General features: G+C 37.4%; 1 protein-coding gene across 3 annotated transcripts; it reads left to right on the top strand.

The window, feature by feature from the left end:
• The first annotated feature begins 791 nt into the window (after positions 1-791).
• LOC107809471 (uncharacterized) lies at positions 792-13,687 on the top strand. Of its 3 annotated transcripts, XR_012702309.1 has the most exons (13): positions 792-994; positions 1,870-2,392; positions 4,871-5,049; positions 6,102-6,206; positions 7,441-8,805; positions 9,154-9,831; positions 9,923-10,148; positions 10,308-11,152; positions 11,268-11,369; positions 12,688-12,783; positions 12,984-13,049; positions 13,152-13,211; positions 13,291-13,687. XR_012702309.1 is itself a non-coding variant. In XM_016634116.2 (12 exons), exons 2-12 carry the CDS (start codon positions 1,876-1,878, stop codon positions 13,408-13,410), a joined length of 4,257 nt encoding a protein of 1,418 aa, XP_016489602.2. In that variant the 5' UTR covers positions 792-994; positions 1,870-1,875; the 3' UTR covers positions 13,411-13,687. The 3 variants fall into 3 exon arrangements, 2 of the variants coding, with proteins under 2 accessions (XP_016489602.2, XP_075093391.1); XM_016634116.2 differs by lacking the exon at positions 11,268-11,369; XM_075237290.1 differs by lacking the exons at positions 11,268-11,369; positions 12,984-13,049; positions 13,152-13,211; positions 13,291-13,687 and having other exon boundaries at positions 12,698-12,760.
• The last annotated feature ends 6,637 nt before the right edge of the window (positions 13,688-20,324 follow it).

The following is a 20,324-nucleotide window of genomic DNA, read 5'->3' as shown; positions in this document are numbered from 1 at the left end:
GAGCATATCTAGAAAAGCAATCATATTAATGTTAAGGGAATCGCGAGAAGAGGAAGATTATTGATAGAATCTCATTTATTTGTGTTCACTGGTGCACCAATTATAACTTATGATTTATGATTGTAAATACAAGAAATAATGGTATATGAGATTTTGAGACTATATCAAATGTGATTTATATGATCTAGGGTACTGCATACTTTATGATCTACTTGCAGGTTTGCACTCGATGAGATGCTATATACTCCTAAACAAATGTATATCACTTAGCTCTCACAGTATGTTGGTCGCACGGTCTACTTCCCTGTATGAATGATTGAGGAGATGAGAATATGTTTCTCATATTAGATGAGCACTCACATTATGTGTGAGTGGGAGATGTACGAAAATTGGATCTACCCATAAGGAGTGCTTTAAGGCCCAATAGGATTATTAGTTAACCCTAATATTCCCTATATAAGTACACTTAGTGTGTATACTAAAATACATACCGTGACAACCACCGACGACTAATAATTCCAGCCGCGGTTCATCTGTTCTTTCCGCTTCCGCTACGCGAACAAGTAAGTTCTAGTTTTACGATTTACGCGCTAAATCTAGTGTGTTTAGATTAGCATTTCGCTAAATCTAGTGTGTTTAGATTAGCATTTTGGAACAGACTATAAGGGAAAGTACCTGGTCTAATTTGAAATGCAGGGAGTATATTTTTATATTTTAAATTATTTTAGACCAAAAATTTTAAAAATATTTTTTTCTTAAACTGCTGTGTACAAATACTTTTATACTATAGCAAAATATAATGAGTTTGGTGTTATTTAGTTGAACTGAAATTAGCACAGGGACAGCGGGAAAAAGTGGAACGCCGGGCGGATTATCCGGAATTTCGATTTATGAGTTGCAAAAGTTGGAACGATTTGGCTGAAACTTCAGCTCTTCCACGCCATTGAACGAGTGTGCTAATAGTACATACACTACACTGATTTAGGGTTTTAAAGTAAGTTTCTTCTTTGATTTTTGCTAGTAACTGAATATGGTTCATACGATTAAAGTTTCTTAAGCATTTTCAACAGTGGAGCTTAAACTTATTCTGTATAGTGTTGTGTATTTTTTTGTGGTAAAATCAAGAGCTTACATGCAGGCAATTACACTTTACGGAATAAGCAAATCTTGATTTTGAATAATGATACTATACAGGAAATTGCTTTGTTATGAGTGACTGAACATCAGATTCTTTTGAAATTTGGGGTCAACTGGTTTTCTGGGCCATCATCTTTTTTGCTTTTTTTGGTTTTTTAGTTTTATGTTTAAGAGATCTGAAAATAAAACACAAGATATTGTTTTTTTCTCCTATTCAAATTGTAAATGTGTTATGTTGAACCATTTCCTTACTATATTCAGGAAATAGCTTTTTGTAATTCTTCTGACCGATTGGGCATGCAGCTGAATTTTTGGGTCAGGGTTGGTGGGAGGGGGTTCGAGCTGTGGAATCAGTAGTCATTGATTGCTTGCATTAGAGAATGCTGCCTACATTCCACCCCTGTGTGAACATGGGATGCTTCGTGTACTGAGCTGCCCGGTAGGTGGGAGGGGGAAAGCTGGTAAACTGTTTCCAAGAAAATGAAATAGTTTCCTGTATGATTGCCATTTATTGGATTCTATTAAAACAGGCAACTTCAGTGGGCTTATGCTAATTTGCATAGAGCCTTGTTGCAGGATGGCTTTTAATCTCGCACCTTTCTATTTTTAAGCTTCAACTGTTAGTCAGGGAAGTTTTTTTTTTTTTTTTTTTTTTGCATTTGGATTATTTGCACTGTGAGTACTTGGTGCAGTAAGAATCATTCGACGTAATTTGAGGTTTATTTATCACAGCTGAAGATGGCTAATGATGCTACATCTGGGAGAAAAAATAAGGATAATGAGAGTAATAACTCAGAGAACAAACTGGTTGGTAAAGGATCATCAAGTCGTGGTTCTGGAAAGACAGATGGATCCACAAGAAGCTCAGTTCAGGAAACCTCATCGAAACAAAAGGCTTTAAGCCCTGCAAGTACAAGGAAGTCTGAGCGCCTAGAGATGCGGACACCATCTACTCCTCCTCCTAAGAGGAAATCTGTGCGACTTGAACAACAGAATAATCCGACACCCTTAAAAAGGTCTGAGAGGTGCTCTCCTACATCAAGATCAAGGTGCTTAGGGAGAGAATCCAATTCGTCTAGTACAAAGAAGGAGGAGAACCGAGAGAAGACTGCGAAGAAGCTGACAACGGAATTTGAAAATGTTAGCACTAGCAAGAAAAATGCTGCAGCATCTGTTGGCTTAAAAAGGAAGACACTGGATGGCAGAACTTACAAGTTATTATACAAAAAGCAAAAGAAAGGAGGTACCGCATCGGGTAAGCCAATTGTTCTCTTGAAGTTCTCATTTTCTTGTTTCTGTTTTCCTTGGCCTTTTTATTGTAATAACAAAGAGAAGTAGCACTAGATCAGCTCTCTCTTGGGATGCTGGGAAGTGTAAAAGAAGCTTCATGCATTGCCTATAATTTTCATTATGAGTGTTGTTGAAATGCAAGTGTTAAGATTGGTGTGTGATCATATAAGGTTAGATAAAATCAGATATGATCACATTCAGCAAAATGTGCAAGTAACACATATAGATGATAAAATGAGGGAAGATCGCGTGAGATGATTTGGTATTTCCTATGCAGACCTCTGAATGCACTGGTGCATATGTTTAAACTATGATATTTGAAGGTGTTAGCTTATCAAAAAAGAAAAATAAAGGATAATTGAAGGTGTTAAATGGGATGATGTAGGCACCATAATATATCTGAATCCATGCAGATATAACAAAATTTTAACACAATTTAAAAAAAAAGGTCAATATAGGCGACACCACTACTTGGGATTAAGGTTTAGTCATGACTCATTATGGTACGCCTATATAAGTTGTTGGATGTATAGAGATGTATACATCAATAGAAATCGTAGATAACTCAAAGTGTTTGAAAACCCCAAGTTATGGAGTACCGGAATTCAATGAGCCCAAATAGAGCGAAATAGACAGTGATTCATGTAGCCTACACCAAGTAGCTTGGGATTGAGAGGTGGAATTGTTGCTGTTATCGTTGTAACGTAAATAGACTTGTTTGTCTGTAACACTGCCTCACTTGTTTTGTACTTAATTTTGCTTCATAACAGGAACATAAACTCAGACCTCTTTCATAGTTACCTATGCCAAGTTGTTCTTCAGTTGCTGAACAGTAACATCATCCATTCCACAACCAACACCTTACTTATCACAAAAAAAAGGAACTATTCCGCAACTATTACCGTATTTTCAAAAACAAAAACGGAACTATTCCACGACAGTTGCAGTTGTGCTTCCTAGGTTGTTTCTACTTCTAAAATATTTTCATCATGCTGTAAAATAGTTGTAGGAAATGTTATATATGGATAAGATGGTGTTCTCCTCTCATACAGTGTATGAATCAGCAAGTTGTTTCTTCCATATTTTTATCTGTCAGATCTTTCTGCATCTTATTTGCATTATTTCTCTTGCTTGATGACCTTTGCATGTTGTTAGTACCTACAAGTTTAGATGTTCCTTCAGAAATGTTTGTGACTGGCATCCCAATGTGTCTCACACACTTATTATTGGGATAATTGTTATTTTGTGTGTTAAATCGCTCTGCTGTAGATGAACTGAAATGCACTCAGGCATATATATTCTTACAGCTGTCCTTATGTAGTTCGTTATAAGTTCTATGAAAGTGATGTGGTGCTTCATTTATTCTTCTCTCTCTCTCTCTCTCTCTCTCACACACACACACACACACACACACACACACATTTTGGGTGAGGTTCTCCAGAACTGTTATTTTCTAATGGTGTTCTATTGTTGGTACTGGGCCATCAATTGGTGATATCTTGGATGATTTTCTGCAACAAATATTTGGAGAAAACTCTTATGAAAGAGTTGAGACGTGCCTTGGCCGTTAACAGATTTAACAATAAGGAATCGAGCTATTTATTTTCTATTCTACCGTTTAACTCTCATTGGTGGATAGTGTTATTATATGATAGTGACTGGATCTGACAAATGATATGAAACTCTGGACTTTCTTTATTAAGATTTCCATCATACATGAATTCTACCATAGCCTTATATTCTTCAAGAAATTCCTCCTTATTCTTGAGAAATTTTTCTTCTCCTTTTTCAAAAGGCTTTTTGATATCCAAAGGGTATGATAATTTTAAAATTTCTGAATAGGACTACTCATCCTTCGTATTGCACTCATTAGAATGATTATCCTTACTTTCTTCTTTAGGCCTTTTAGCCTAGTACATCTACTAAAGCAATCAAATATCAAATGATGCTGCAAATCAATTGTTTTCCGCTGATTAGATGAAATTTTAAAATTCATTTTGCGATTGGACTTGTCTTTTGATGGCCGTATTGAAACTATACTTTATTGAAGCTTCATCGAAGAGTTAGATTAACATTGAATGCTGAAGTTAGTAATCTTAACTGTAATTTGATTATTACAAATACTAAGTTCATATATGTTTATCATTTTTCGTATGAACAAAAGTGAAATGTTTAGCAATATTTTATTTTCAGTAAATTGTGCGCTTCACTTATCAGTTCTTCAAGCCTCATAGACCTTGTTGCTTTTCTGCACTTTTCGTTTTTTAAAAACTGCTCGAAAAGAGGTATCTCTTCAGTCAACAATTTTGAATAGATTATCCTCATGTTAGTATATGTTTGTTGCACCATATATTTAACTGTTTCTAGAAGAACATACTCTTGCTGATAGATTACATGTGGCGCCTTTTTAGTAACAGCTGCTAATATGTCTTTCTTGGGTCAGATCATTGTGAAGATGATGGTATTGATGGGGAGCATGGTTCTGGATCTCCATCTAGTTTGTTGCGTGAGGAAGACCTGGTTGCGCCTGAAGAAAGAGGAATCCTATTCAATGAGCAGAAGAGCCTCCATATCCATCTAAAAGCTGAGATTGCAAAACTTTTTGGAGTGATAAAAGTTTCGGTATTGACTTCTATATTGCACGTCATATAAATTTTTTAATTCAGTTTTCCACAGAAGGAAATGCTAATCTCATATCTACAAATGGTGTAAAATGCGTGTACTCTGTGAAATGTTGCAAAAGGGTCAGTTTTCTGTTCAGTTGAAAGGTGTACGCCCTGGTTAACTTACCTCGGATATTTACTCCTTTGTTTAGAATTTTGTTTGAGTAATAAAACATTTACGAGCACTTACGGGACGCCTTGCGTTTGCTGTTGTAACTCTTTCTTTAAAGCCTTAACAGACAATATTAGTTCTGCTCTCGGTTAAGTGGTTAGAAGCGCGTTGACCAAAAACATAAGGGCGCTGCAATTTGAGAACTTTCTTCAATAACTGTCAATGAGACTGTCTTACGTTCTACAAATTTTAGATCTTACCTAAATCCAGTACTTAGTTTTCACGAATGACGGTGTTTGGTTAAGCAATCTTAAATTTTATTATTCTCCTATAATCTCTTTGTTCGCCATTGGCTCAAATATTCTTCCTTTTTTGTATGAAAGCTATTTCCATTTGGCTGTCCTCTCTTCCTAGCTTAGTACATGTTTGGTTATCCAAATTTTCATAAAAATGTGCCGGCGCCATTTCCTTAACCTGAAAGTGAATCTTACTACGATAATTTGTTCGTCCTTTCTGTTGCATTTCTGCCCCTCACCCTCCTGAGAGCTTTAGGTTCTTCGATGATGCTTTTGAAAAGCATTTTGGCTTATGACTCTATTCTTAAGAAATTTATCTTACCCTTCCTAATCTGCCATGACGAACCTCTTATCATGTATAGTTTGTTCTATTTCCCTTTCCCTTCCTTCAGTTTTTAAAGGGTTGGGGTTGTGGGAAGGGCTGGTATGATATATCAGGAGAAAAACTTAAGTTACGTTGGTGCTGTGTGTAAAGGAAAATAAAAAAGGTATTCTGGCACGACTACCATACTCAACTTCCAACTAATAAATACTGCTTTTAAAATTTAAAGTCACAACCCCGGTCTTTCACTGTGTTGATATGGCTCTAAAATCTAAATGCAGGAAGTCATCAAGCATACTGCCGAAAAATTTCTGGAATATATTATGGAGAATCATCGTGTTAGTAAGGAACCTGAAACAATTTTGCAGGCTTTCCAGATATCTCTGGTTAGTATCTTTTTTTCATCCGCTTTCAATGTGTCTTTGCTTCTGTTTTTTATTCTTAGATTATGCTAGTTATGTAAATCATAATTTTACCCTTTCTGTGTTGAATATCATATAATTTTATGTGTGGTGACAAATACTTGTGGATATAATTGTATCAGGATTGCAGTGACAAATATTTGTAGATATAATCGTATTAGGAAATTTTCTTGATCTGGCTGCTATTACTACTTGTTGTGTCTGCCTCTTTTCAATTTTCTTTGAGCCGGGGTTCTATTGGAAATAGCCTCTCCACCTTCACAAAGGTCGGGGAAGGTCTGCGTGCATTCTACCCTCCCTGGACCCTACTTTGTGGGATTATACTGGGTATATTGTTGTTGTTGTTGATAATCGTATTAGGAAACTTGCCAGCAATTTGAATGGTCTTTCGTGTGGACTGATGAATTATAAATTTCACCTATTTTTGACGTGCATATATATGCACATATATAGTAATAAAGTACTTCTGACATTTTTCATACTTCAAGTTCGAACACATCTCTTTTGGGCATGGGACTTTTGGAATGCATAGAGTGGATGGCATCAGTTCAAACACCTCTCAGCTTCATAAGTGCAACAAAAGCTTCAAGTTTCAATGCAAATCATGTCTAACCCAATGCTAGGTTCTTTTGAAGTTTTGGCAGAACTAAGGCAACTTCTAACTGAAGATTTTTGCTGATTTCTTTGTGTTGTTTCTTCTGATTTACATTTTTATTTAATTTTTGGTGCTTTGCGGAACCTGAGGGCAAGAAAATTTGTTTGCTCCTTGCCTCTATATCCATCATCTTACGTGCTTCTCCTTTTAAGTATCATACTTATAACTCTCTTGATTTCAAATCCTGCTCTAAACTCTCCTCTTTATTTTTTCTTCTCTACGTGCAAGTAACTCTAGCTAGTGATTATTTCCCATATTACGTTGCACGAATGGGATTTTATACTGGAATCACTTTTCTCACGAAAAAGAAAAGAGAGAAAACTAGTTACTGTTCACTTGTGGGGGTTACAAGTTTAACATGCTCAAGTTTTGCTAATGGTAAAGTAGTCGTTCGTGTATTAAAAAGCTTTGTGGAAAGGTATTGTCTCATTTCATTACTCTCTTTGCATCCTGAGATATCTTTATTATTGCCTTAAATTTACATGTTCATTTTAGTGAATTTACTGAACTTGTGTTCTCATTGATGTCTACTGTAATTGTCAGTCTTGGATCGCAGCTTCAATCGCGAAGCAAAAGATTGACAAAGACAATATATTCTTGCTCGTAAAACAACAGTTACAGTTTAGATGCACTAAAGAAGAGGCATACAATGTCTATCTGAAGCTGCGTTCCTTAAAGAAGATATTTTTGCAGAGATTGGATCAGAATGCTCCAAGATATCCTATATCATCAGTGAAATCTGTTAAAGAAGAGCCATATAAGGGAAGCATGTCGCAAGCAGTAGTATCTACCCCACTGAACGTGAAAACCGATATCAAAGACAGGTTACTAGATAAAGGGTTCAGTGGAGAAGGCAGTGTAATTCCTGAGGAAAAACTTATGGACAGTCAAAGGGAAAAGGTCTTTAAGGAGGTTCAGTGCAGACGTGACAGGCAAATATCCATGCTGGGACAAAAGCAACAAGAAAAAATTGAGGAGTTCCATAGAATCTGGGAGAAGAAAAAGGAAGAGCTAGAGAAGGAGTACAGAATGGAGATAGCTGTTCTTCGCTCTATACATGGTCAGACTGCAGCAACTAAGGATAGACATAAAGCATTAGAAACTGAGTTTTCAAGGAAAATGGAAGAGCACAAATGCCAAAAGGACAAGCAACTCAAAGAGCTTGAGGCTAATTTGTCTGCTATGAGGAATGAGGGGATGCATAATTCCCATTATGCGGTTGATGAGCTCCATTTGCTTGGATCTGATTCTGGGGACGGCATGAGGTGCTCCGAGGAAAGTTTAAATGTCTCTGACAGTAATCCCAAGACTGTTACCCCTGTATGTGGACAGCATGTTGAGTTACAGTGTCCGGACAATGTTGTCTCTGGCATGCATGGCGACGTGGCAGCATCTGATGCACCTGCATCTTCTCAAGACGAGTGCCATGTTCTTCCTGTTCTATCTACTAAAGTCTTAGAAGCTTCAGTTTCAGAAGAGCAAGCTGAGATCACCACCACGGGGAGAACATTGGTTACTGCAATTGAGCAGTCTGATGAAGCAGGTAATTCAGGTGGCAGTGGAGAGGAAATTGCTTGTAAGGTTCCTCTACTTTCCAAAGAACATACTGGTGAAGTCGCATCAGACAAGCGAAGTCAAGACTGTTCATTGGAAATATCTGAAGCTCCTCTTGACAAAGTTGTGGGACATGATCAAATTTCTGAAATAAATAACATTAATCAAGAACTGGGTACAGAAAATATTATTCCGGAAAATAATTCTGATTTGCCAACTGTTGATGGAAACCAGAGAGACGAAATTAGCTCCATTGATGGAAACCAATTAACTCCAGAGGAATCGCCAGCAGACTTGCCTTGTTTAGAAGCAGTTCCTTCTTCCGATAATGCTTGTTCTTTGCGGCAAAATTCAGTATGTTTGCTTTTGTGTTGCATGTTTATATGATGCATGTGTTGGATCATTCTGTTGTCTGTTTAGGTTCTAAATCTGGATACAAGTAGTATAAGGCTTTCTGGGGGCAAGTTAAAATGTCTCAAACAGTGAATATGTGTTCCGTTTAGATCATCTTTGACAGATCAATTTCCATGCGACCTTAGAGTTTGATTTCAGTCCATAAAACAGTGAAGTAAATTAGTGTTATCAGGTGCAGACGTGCTGTGCAAGTCTGTCTCAAAAATTTACATGTTGTGCCAGCATATGCATTTCGTTTGTAAGTTATGGATATAGTCAGATTGATTTGTGACACTTCTACTGGATCAGGTACATTTGGATGAATGTTCCAGGTCTTCAGGAGATAATGGAACACATGATAACAATGTGCTACTTAGTGAAAACCAGATTGGAATACAAACTGAACTTGTTTCTGGACGGATTATAAACAACACTTCTGAAGCAATGTTAGCTGACAGTTGTGAGCAACATCGTACAGTAGGTGATGGCGTTCCCGTTGCTACTCCCGTTGCCACTCACCATACTCACAGAGAGAGTGCATCCCATGTTGAAAGAAACTTTATTCCAATCCCTGGATCCTCCCCCTATGCAGCAGAACCTTTACATCAAACTGTTTCTCCAGCTGGGGAAAATCTGGTGCCTCGTGCATCTGTTGTCTCAGACATAAGTGTTACCTGCAATCAATCAATCTTACCAGCAGTCAGCAGAGTGCATCCTCAATCCATTGCTGATCTTCGTGCATCTTCTCAGAATACTGAAACTGCGTTTCAAGTGGCTCAGAGTTCCGCTGAGCTTCCTAGTCAAGCAGTCTCTCAACATAAAGTTAATGTTGCCTTTTTTCAAGGATCTAGCAATACGCCAGTGCATCCTGCCCATCAGATGGCCACTTGGAATTCAGCTCTTCCTTTCCATTCTGACCCCCTTCATATCATATGGGAAAGGGAACATAAAGAAAGAGAACAAGTGACAAAAGGCCACGAGGATATGGTTTGTGTCCAATATCTCCATGATTATATACTCGGGGACTCCATGCATCATTTATTTCATTTTGTTAAGCTGTTTTCCTCTCTTTGAACAGAAATTGCATCTGAGAGCTGAGTGCGAGAAGGAGATAGAGGTTGTTGCTGCACCAATTCGTAAGAAATATGATTTAAAGCTTCAGGAGGCTGAGGCAGCATATCTTTTGAAGAAGAATGAGCTTGATATGAATCAGAAAAAAGTTCTCATGAATAAGGCTCTGGCTAACGCTTTCAGATTTAAATGCATAGATCTTGAAATTACTGCACGTCCAGTTGTGCAGCAAGGTACTTATATATTTTTTGTTTATGTGTTCCTAACCATTAGTTGATATTTCCCGTCAGAAAATTTGAACTTATATTGGTATCTGCATTAAATATGACGGGGGATTTGAATTCAATGTTTCTCGTGAACCCTAAACGTAACCATAATTTGTTTTGTTCCAGTTGAGCCTCCTGCTTATATGCAGCATCAGGTATGGCGGCAGCATAGTTTGAGGTCTTCTCCTATGACTGGTTCATCTTCTGCCAGCGAGCAAGCTTCAGCCCGAGCTTGTTTAAGATCTTCCCCAATCAGTGGTTTGTCTTCAGCTCGCCTACCTGTGGGGGGCCAGCAGACTTCTGTCCCATATTTACCAGTTGCTGATTATTCAATATATTCTGGGGGAACCTCTCGGCCTACATTAAGATCTCCACCTGCAGCTGATCAGCAGACTGCTGCTTTTAGTCATTCAACAGCATTTCCTACAGGAATTGTAAGCAGGCCGCCTCTCATTAGCATAATCAACCCTTCCAAGGGTAATCCTCGATTAGGTGGCGATATTCGTGCTCCAGCCCCTCATCTTCAGCCTTTCAGGGTACCTACATCAACCCTTGTTAGCAGCTCATCGATCCTTCCAAATGGTGTGCAAGGTCATCCACGACCTGTTAAGGTGGCTGCATCATCTTCTTCACATCCACAACTTTCATCTCTACGATCAACATCACTCCCATTGCAAGTTTTGCAAGATGAAATACAGCCAACCATAGTGCCCAAATTAGCTGTAAATCTTTCTAATTCTGGGAGTACATCATTGGACCATGGACTTGGAGGAATGCCTGCTATACAGAATGCACATCTCTCTGCACGGGAATTGCTTCTAGACATGGAGAATCGATCTCGTGCAAACAGGCCTAATTTTATGCTACCTTTATCAGATATAGGCTGTAACATTGATTCAGTAGACCTATCTGACTTTCATTCACTGGGCAGTGTACAGGGAGGTTCTTCCTCTGCAGGGGAAGCTACTAATGTAAGTTCTGCTGTTTGTCTGTCCGATGATGACTGAACTATTGATAATAAAGAGGATTTGTTTGTCTGTTGGTGGGTCAGCTCTTCTATCTGTATGTGTAAATACTTTCTTTTAGAAAATTGAAAAAGGCAGAATGTAAAAGAATGCTGTCAGCGGGCACTGACAGAGGTCTAAGCAAATTTAGCCTTGGGAGAGGAAGCTTTGGGGAAATATATGGGTACGCACCTTCCTTCTCCACCCTGCCCCCTCAACTTTGTTTTTTTAGGGTCCCATGAGTAATGCAGCTGTATATGCTCCAATTTTCTGTCTGTAGTTATTGCAATATATCTGTTCCTTGGTTTAGGTTTCTCATGAATGTTTGTTTCTCTCATAATACCATGTTTCTGAAGCTATGATTGTTGCGAGGCATGCTTAATTGATTGTACGTTGACACTACCAAAGCATGATTTTCATCTACTTTATAATCCTGGAGAAGTGACTATTGGGCTGCTCAAGTGTAATGTGTCAGTGATCTGAACATTTCTGGACCTTATTTTTCACTTTATAGAATTTGGCTTTTCACCCTGGGAATTAGTGGCATTAGCTTGAGCTTCAATTTTTTCCTTTGAGAAATCTAGTATATGTAGATTCAAAGGATAAAGATAGATTGGAAACAAGCAAGTAATACTAATTTTGCAACCAAGTTAAATTAACAAAGGAGTTGGGCCTTCAATGAGATTGAACCGCAAACTTGAGTAAAGATTCAAATCCTTGCTAGAATTCCAATGAACAACCTAAATCATTAAGCTGAAAAGGAAATTACAACTAAACATACCTTAATTAGAGGAAGTAAGAGTTTACTAGTAGAACTAGATACCCTACACCTCTCAAGGGTTTCAATCTTCAATCTTATAAACTTAGAAAAGTACATGACAATTAGTATTTATATGGTCTTGTGAAAATAGGCCTAAGACCCAAAATAGAAAAATCTAGTTAGCTAAAAATAGAAAGAGACTAAAAAGATGAAGTATATTGAACACAATGTGCCGCTAAATTATTGGTTGCAGAACCTACATTTAGATACTTCTCTTCCGGATCCATGATTGCATAATGCAGAAATCCTTTTGCTCACATTTTCAGACTCTTTCATCCATTGTTTGTAAATCAGAGATTTATGTTTACCTGAGGAGAAAGAAAATCTCACTGGTAAGAGGAAATGAGGACAAACTAAGAAATCTTTTCAGTTATCGCAGTTGGGCAATCACATGGAGGAAAAGTATTTGGTGGTCTGATGTAAATCGTTTGTCATGTACACTCTTTGATCTCATCTATCAAAAGAAAATGCACACTTTTTGATCTTCAGTTCACTAAAAGACGAAAAAGGGTCTGTAACCATACTCTTTATCCCCCTCCCCCTCTTCCTTTTAGTCTTTTTCTTCTTTTTTCCCTATATATATTATTCGTGATGATAAGAGGCATTCTAGTGAAAGGTAGCTCTATCAGCAGCTCAAATTAAGTGACGAGCTTCCTGAAGGGTGTTGTTCTGTCTTGTGTAGCGGGTGCCAGTGAGAAAAAGCCAGAAGCTGGGGAGAAGCCAGAAGATAACGGACAAGATTGCAGTGCTGCAAAAGCTAGTTTCTCCCACTGGCAAGGTAATTAACTGCCAGAAGCAGCAAGCCACTTTTTTCCCTTTTCAGTGACTTACCAGCTTCACTCTTTTTCTCTAATTACATATCCAATACTCAAAAAGACATGAGCAAGCCACTTTTTTCCCTTTTCAGTGACTTACCAGCTTCACTCTTTTTCTCTAATTACATATCCAATACTCAAAAAGACATGACTCGTATTGCAGGCTGGCGCAGCTTCTGTCCTCCATGAGGCTTACAACTATATCAAGGCTCTTCAAGATCAGATTCAGGTTCTAATCAATTTCAGTGCATTGAAGTAAAAGAAGCGCGTTGTTCTTTTTTTTTTCTCCGTTTAGACGTGCATTGTTCATGATTTACTCATTTGTCTGCAGAACTTGTGTAATATGGAAAGCACTTCTCACAACAACAGTGATTACCTTTTTCACGCACAGGTAAAAATATGCTTAATCGTTCAATCTAATGCATAAATTATTGTTATCTCCTTGAGTTATTTATGAATGAAGTAAACAGAATGGCAGGGGGGAACAAATTGATGTACAAAGCAAAGGTATTTGTTTGGTTCCACTTTCAGTGTCACTTATGCAGAAACTAACAGGCGAAGACGTCTTCAGCGAAAACATGCAGTCATGAATGATATTGTACAGTGAGAAGTAAGAAAAGCTGTTATAGTTTTGTTAATGAAGTAATCAACTAATCATCTTAGTTTCAATACAGGAAATAACCCATTTTCGTTTTGTTTTTACCTCTCGAAATACTTGAGGAAATGATATCATGATGCTGCCTTGTGATATTCTTTCCTCAATTTTACTAACTTTATAGGTCAATTTTTGCGCCTGGTATGATGGCTGTCATTGTTTTGGAGTATGTTTTCACGAAAAAGTTATTTTATGGTTTGGTTATGAGGAAATGTTTTTCATCTAAAGGGAAAATGGCTTCCCTCACTTATGGATGGAAGTTGTTTCCTTGCAGAACTTTTAGCTTCATATTATTTGCCTCAACTAACACTTGAACATATTATCAATCGTTAATATACAAAAAGAGAGCAGCCCGATGCACGAAGCTCCTGCTATGCGCGGGGTCAGGAGAAGGATCGGATCACAAGGGTCATCCTTACCATGCATTTTTGTAAGAGGTTGTTTTCACGGTTCGAACCCGTGACCAAGGGTTACAGTGACAACAACTTTATTAGTTACGCCATGGCTCCCCATCCAATTGGTAGTATACAAAATTCATCAAAATACTCAAGCGCTTAGACAAATTATCAATCGTTAATATACAAAAAGAGGGTGGCCCGGTGCATTAAGCTCCTACTATGGTGGGGTTGGGGGAAGGTCGGACCACATCCTTAACCTGCATTTTTGTAAGAGGTGGCAATTCATCACAATATTCATTCAACTTTTTACTATTATTAGGAAGTTATTTTTCATTCGTCGATCAAGCATTAGAAAGCATGTCTAGAAAACATTTTGGGTGTGTTTGGTATGACGGAAAATGTTTTCATGGAAAACAAATAGTAATTTTATTTATTTTCCGGTGTTTGGTACGCAAATTAAGGAAAATGACTTTTTCAAGACTATTTGAAGTCATAAACTTTCAAACCACAATCTTCTGGACCCACAAATTTCTTAAACTTTCGAACCGCTAAACTTTCAAAACCGCGGAATTTCAAACCTGTAAACTTTCAAACACATAAACCTCCGAACTCATAATTTTGGAACTTGTAAAATTTGAGCCTTTAAACCGATAAATAATAAAATTAAAAATGATAAATATATTTAAAAATTATTTTTTAAGGGGGGGGGGGGGCGTAAAACGAAAAAAAATAGAAATTTAAATTACAAAAAAAAAAGTAAATTTTTTTTTGTGCAGGGGGAGGGGTGGGTGCTGCAGAAAACAAAAAAACAGAAAATTGAAATTGCAAAAAAAAATTAAGGTAAAAAAAATATTTTTTTGCGGGGGTAGGGGGTGGGTGGGGGTGGAGGGGTAAATGTGGCTAACGGGCCGGGTTGGACCGGAACCGGACCGGCCCAGACCGGTTTAAACCGGAACCGGACCGACCCGGTTCATAGGGGGCCGGGTGGGCTGGGTAGGGGGTTAGGCCGGGGACGGAGGGGTTCATTTGGGCAAGCGGTTAACCGGGCCCGGGTAACCCGGTTGGCATGAACAGTGCCCGAACCGATTAACTGTCAGATTTTTTTTTTGTACTTTCCTGCAGCGTGGGGCCCACTATCCGTTGGAAAATCAGATTTTTCATCACATATCCGTTGGCCAACGGATTTGTTGCATAAATGGCCATTTTTTTTTAATTTTTTGTATTTAATACTTTACAAAATTAACCCTTTTAAAAATCTATAAATACCCCCCCCCCCCCCTCTTCTTCATTTTTTCACTCAAAATTCTTATCTCAATCTCAATTCTCAAAATCTCAATTTCTCTCTTCCCTTCAATTTGCAAGATTTCATCTTCTAATTTTATAATTTTTATTTGACTCTCTTTTGTTGAATTTAATTTATCGGAAGTTGTCATTCGGAAATTTGAAGTTTGAAGTTCAAAATTGATATACTTGCTTGACGTTTGTTCGTGGTAACACCGGAATTGCGTAATCAAGTGCTCAATTTATTGTCGAATTCGGTGCACTCCCTCCAACTCTTTCTCTTATTTAATATTTTAATTGCATATTTAATTTTAGCTTATACTTTAATTTTTACAATATGTTTAGTGCTGCTAAAAGAGCGTGTAGAAAAGTTACTGGTAGGGGTGGAAATAAAAAAAGAGGTAGTCCTGGAGCTTCTGATAGTAATAGTAATGACACATGTTTCTGAATCATCGCCTAATGATAATGTAGATATAGATTATGAACAATTACAAGAAGATTTTGGAATAGAAGATAATGAAATTGGAATAGAAGATGAGATACCACCTACACCTACTAGTGGTGGAGTTGGTAGTATTGGAGTTGGAGTTGCTAGTGCTACAAGGGGTGGTGGTCGTGGCACCACTCCTAGTAGACCACCTATGGCTCCGACTTCTACTCGTAGAAAAAGAAGTAAGGTTTGGAATTTTTTTGAAATAGTAGAAGGTACTGATAGAGTTAGGTGCACAATTTGTAACGATACTTTTAAACATTTGACTGGAGGAAATTTAGGTGGGACTGGGACGCTTAGTAGACATATGAGAGTTGACCATCCCATAGAATGAGGCACTGATGGGGATGGAAATCAAACAACTATTAACCCTACTACTGGAGGTCTAGTAAAATATGATAAAATGAGGGATCTTGAGGAATTAGCAAAAATGATTGCTTTAGGTTGTCTACCTTTTTCTTTTGCTTCTTCATCGTATCTTATTATGTATATTCAAAGGATTTGCAATCCTTTATTTAAAGGTATCCCTAAAAGTACTTGTAGAGCAGATATCTTTAGACTTCATGGACAATATCAAACATACATACGTTATTTGTTTAGCCATCTTCCTTCTAGAGTATGTCTAACTTATGATATTGGTCATGCTGTTAATGGAAATGATTATTTAACAATTACATGCCATTGGATAGATGATAGTACTTGTATACAAAAACGTATTATCGCTTTTAAATATGATGAAGATCAGAGTCATACTGCTGCGTTTATAAGTAGTACTATTGTTGAAGTTGTTGAATTTTATAATATAAATAAAAAAATATTGTGTATGTCTTTTGATAATGCTTCTAACAATAATGCCGCAAATTCAATTTTAAAAATGCATTTGCAACCACCTCTTGATGATATTTTTCATGTTAGGTGTGCATGTCATGTTTATAATTTAATTGTTAAAAGTGGTCTTGATTTATTTTCAGTTGAGATTACTCATGTTAGAAGAGCAGTTGGTGTTATTCAAGGAAATAATAGACAATCTAGAATAAAAGAATTTAAGACTAAGTGTATCCTATAACCTTAAACCTAGATTCATGCCAGACAAAATTGTTACTAGATGGAATTATACATATGTATTTTTAAAATGTTGCTACAAATATAGATTCTCAATAACTGAAGTTGCTAATGCACATTGTACTGATCCAAGGCGTATGTTAACAAGTGATACTTGGGAGGTCATTAATGATGTTGTTAAATTTTTACATAAATTTTATACAGCTACTGTTGAGTTTTCTGGAGCATATTACCCCACTGTTACTATGGCTTTAGTACATATAGCTGAAATTTCTTTTCTACTATCTGAATTTAAGAAGAAAGAAAAATATAAGGATGTTGTTGAAAAAATGCAAGCAAAATTCAAAAAATATTTCTTTCCAATTCCTCCGATTTATTTAATTGGTGCAGTTTTAAATCCTTCTATTAAAATGTCTGATTGTCACCAATTAATGAATGCTTTATATACTTATATGGAGATTGGAGAAACTGAAATCCCAAATTTATATGTTTCTATGAACAAGCTAAATGAATATTTATAACAACTATATAATTATTATGCAAATGAATGTGATAATGCTGTTCGTGCTTCTGGCAATGTTAATCCCGCTATGCAATGTAGCACTTCTGCTACTGTGGATGATGAAGAAGGCCTTGATAGTTTTAATATTTTTTCTACATTTTCTAACACTCAAACCAGTAGCAGGAATATTGATGAACTTCAATTCTACTTGTAGAAGCAAAAGGAGCCTCGCACAAAGGAATTTTCACCGTTGGGATGGTGACATGAAAATGGAAAGCAATTTCCTGTTCTTTTCGCTATGGCTCGGGACGTACTGAATGTGCCAATTTCTACTGTTGCATCGGAGAGTGCATTTAGCCAAGCAAGACAACAACTTGGAGACACCCGGCACTCATTGGGAAACAATGTTTTGGAAGTTTTAGTATGTTTCAGAGATTGGATTAGATCGGAACGAAGAAATCAAGGAAAGGAAGATGTTGATAGCCCAGAAGACGAGGAACTTGGAGATATATTAACACATGGAAACCCATCCGAATTTAACACGCCAGAAGAAGGTCAATCGGTTCATATTGATTATGATGAACTTGCTAGGGCGATGCAAAACATTTGAAATTACTACTTTACTAGTTTACTTGTTGAAAAAAATGTAAACGTTTCATTTTGTAAGTTTGAAAGTTGAAACTTGAAATTAAGAAATAAAGTAGCACTTGCAATAAGTGCAATTTTTTCCCATATTACTTGTATTCTTCTAATTAATACAAAGTATTAATATAACTTACAATAGTTATACAAAATTCCAAAAAAAAAAATTAAAAATACACTAAACCCGGCCCGGCCCGGCCCCTTCAACCTGTAACCCTTATGGTTCAATTTTTACTCGGATTAACCCAGCCCGCTAAACCCATTACTGTACCAACCCGGAATCGGCCCGGCCCGAAACCCGGACGGGTCAAAAAAAAAGGACCCGGCCCAGCCCGGCCCACCCGTTTAACAGCTTTATGGAGGGGTAGTAGGGTGTGTGGTAATGGAAAAACTAAAATTTGAAGAAAAAAAATTGGAGAGGAGGTGGGGTGAGTTGGTGAGGGTGGGGAAGGTTAAAAAGGAGTTTTGGAAAATGTTTTCCTTAATGAGTTCATAAGGAAAATATTTTTCAAAACATTTAAGCCAACCAAACATGGGAAAATTGGAAAATATTTTCCGAAAAATATTTTCCTTCATACCAAACACACCCTTTAATTGAAAATTTTCATAGAAAATGAGTTCCTTCGTGCCAAGCACTGTTTATTCTAGACATATCTATGTGTCTTGTTATTTTTTCTATGTAATTATTAAACAATTAATCTGATATACACCCACCTCTATGTATGGGCCAAAATCCACATTTTTCGAAATAATATCAGTAAAGCATCCGTGAGGGACCATGTGTCGAAGAAATCTGGTTATCAGCAAAGGCCGTGGTCGAAGAGTCGGCGAGACTGAAGTCGGAGAGACGTCATCGAGGTCGAGGTCGAGCACCTTTGACAGAGTTATAGTAGCTACTGTTAAGATAAGACTTAAAGGAGAATATTCTAGCGGATATTCTCTGTATTTGTACTATTAGGATTTCTAGGAACATGTTCGCTATAAATAGAAAGAAGTGATAAGGGATATGTGATATTCATTTGTAAAAATACACTTTGACTTGAGAAAGAGAATCACATTTCATTGCTAATATACAAATATCACCTTTTCACTTGACTTGAGAAAGAAAATCATATCTCATTGCTAATATACAAATATCACCTTTTCACTAAGATTTTTGTCTACACTTTTCCAATCTAGAATAACTCAAATATTCGAAGGATTGTCCATCAGTCATCATTGTCAAAAAGAACATTCACTTCCGTCCTTTGTTGGGGACTCATTCATTCTATTTACTTAAATATCATTTATTGCTATTCATTGATAGTATTGAATGCTACACTATTGCCTTTGATCTTTGAAATATTTATTGCATGCTGCCGTCGTTATTCGAATATGTCTACATAGTGTTTGTTGCATTTTTAAGAACTCCATCTTAGGATATTATTGTTAGCTAAGATTAATCCTCATTTGTATAAATTTAATTATTTGAACCAAGTTCTATATTTTTTGGTCAAACAATTTAGCGTTGTCTGTGGGGATTTCTTAGTTAAATCTTTAGTTTCTTCTAGATCTACAATTAACGCAAGTCACTAACGTAGAAAAACCCCGAGATCTCTTTTCTTTGTGTATACAAAACCTACATGGCAGGTAATCAAGGAGAAAGGACAACAATAACAAGTGATATCACAACCAACCTCATGAACGTCATCAATGAAAGATGCGAAATAGCAGGCGAGGATGTGATGCCCAATGCATCCCTTAGGTGAGAAAGGTCGCCTCCCCCACACTGCAGTACAACAAAACCCAGCAGAAAAGGGTCCTCCACATTCGTAGAAAAAGGAACGCCCCCAGTCGTGAAAAAACTCCTCGAAGCATGGCTGACCGACACTCTGGTGAGCGTCCTCAGCAGACCCGTTTCAGGAACAACTACAAAAACTGCGAGAGCTTGCATGATACAATAAACGGGCGAGCGGTACGGCTAACCAAGCCCTCCAATGACAGGTATGACTCACAATATTACTAATGGTGCAGGTGATAGTGCCCTCGCTGCCGTTCTAAACAGGATGGAAGAGATGTAAAATGAAAACAAAGCACTTCGCGACCAGATGAAAGAACATCAAGAACGAGTTGACAAGATACTGGGTGCCCCTTAGCTGCTGCCAAAGAGGGACGCTGACAGGTTTATAGAGCAGTCGTACAGCGATGAAACCGCCCCATATGCCATACCAAAGACCTCCAAAATGCCGCTATACCTCAAGATACATGATAGACGACCAATCCTGGAGATCATGTGACTCATTACGTCACCCCCGTGAAAGGCAACGACCTCGCCAAGGAACAAGTGTTCTCTATTTTGCTGAAGAAATAAAGAAAAACCCTTATAGGAGGAGATTAACATGGTATTCACAGCTACCAGCCTGCTCCATAGAAACCTTTGAGAAAATATCCGATAAGTTTGTAACCGCCTATACCAGAGCCAAGAAGGCCGAAGC

The sequence above is a fragment of the Nicotiana tabacum genome, chromosome 18, assembly GCF_000715075.1.
Source record: "Nicotiana tabacum cultivar K326 chromosome 18, ASM71507v2, whole genome shotgun sequence".
NCBI classification, from domain to species: Eukaryota; Viridiplantae; Streptophyta; class Magnoliopsida; order Solanales; family Solanaceae; genus Nicotiana; species Nicotiana tabacum.
Note: the sequence above shows the minus strand (reverse complement) of the source record. Positions and strands in the feature narration are given on the sequence as shown.

Excerpts from the sequence above, each read along its gene's own strand:
- LOC107809471 (XM_016634116.2), top strand. The coding sequence starts at position 1,876 with ATGGCTAATGATGCTACATCTGGGAGAAAAAATAAGGATAATGAGAGT. Across the intron at positions 8,806-9,153 it reads GTTCTTTGCGGCAAAATTCA|GTACATTTGGATGAATGTTC; the intron begins GTATGTTTGCTT and ends CTACTGGATCAG. Across the intron at positions 13,212-13,290 it reads ATTACCTTTTTCACGCACAG|AATGGCAGGGGGGAACAAAT; the intron begins GTAAAAATATGC and ends TGAAGTAAACAG.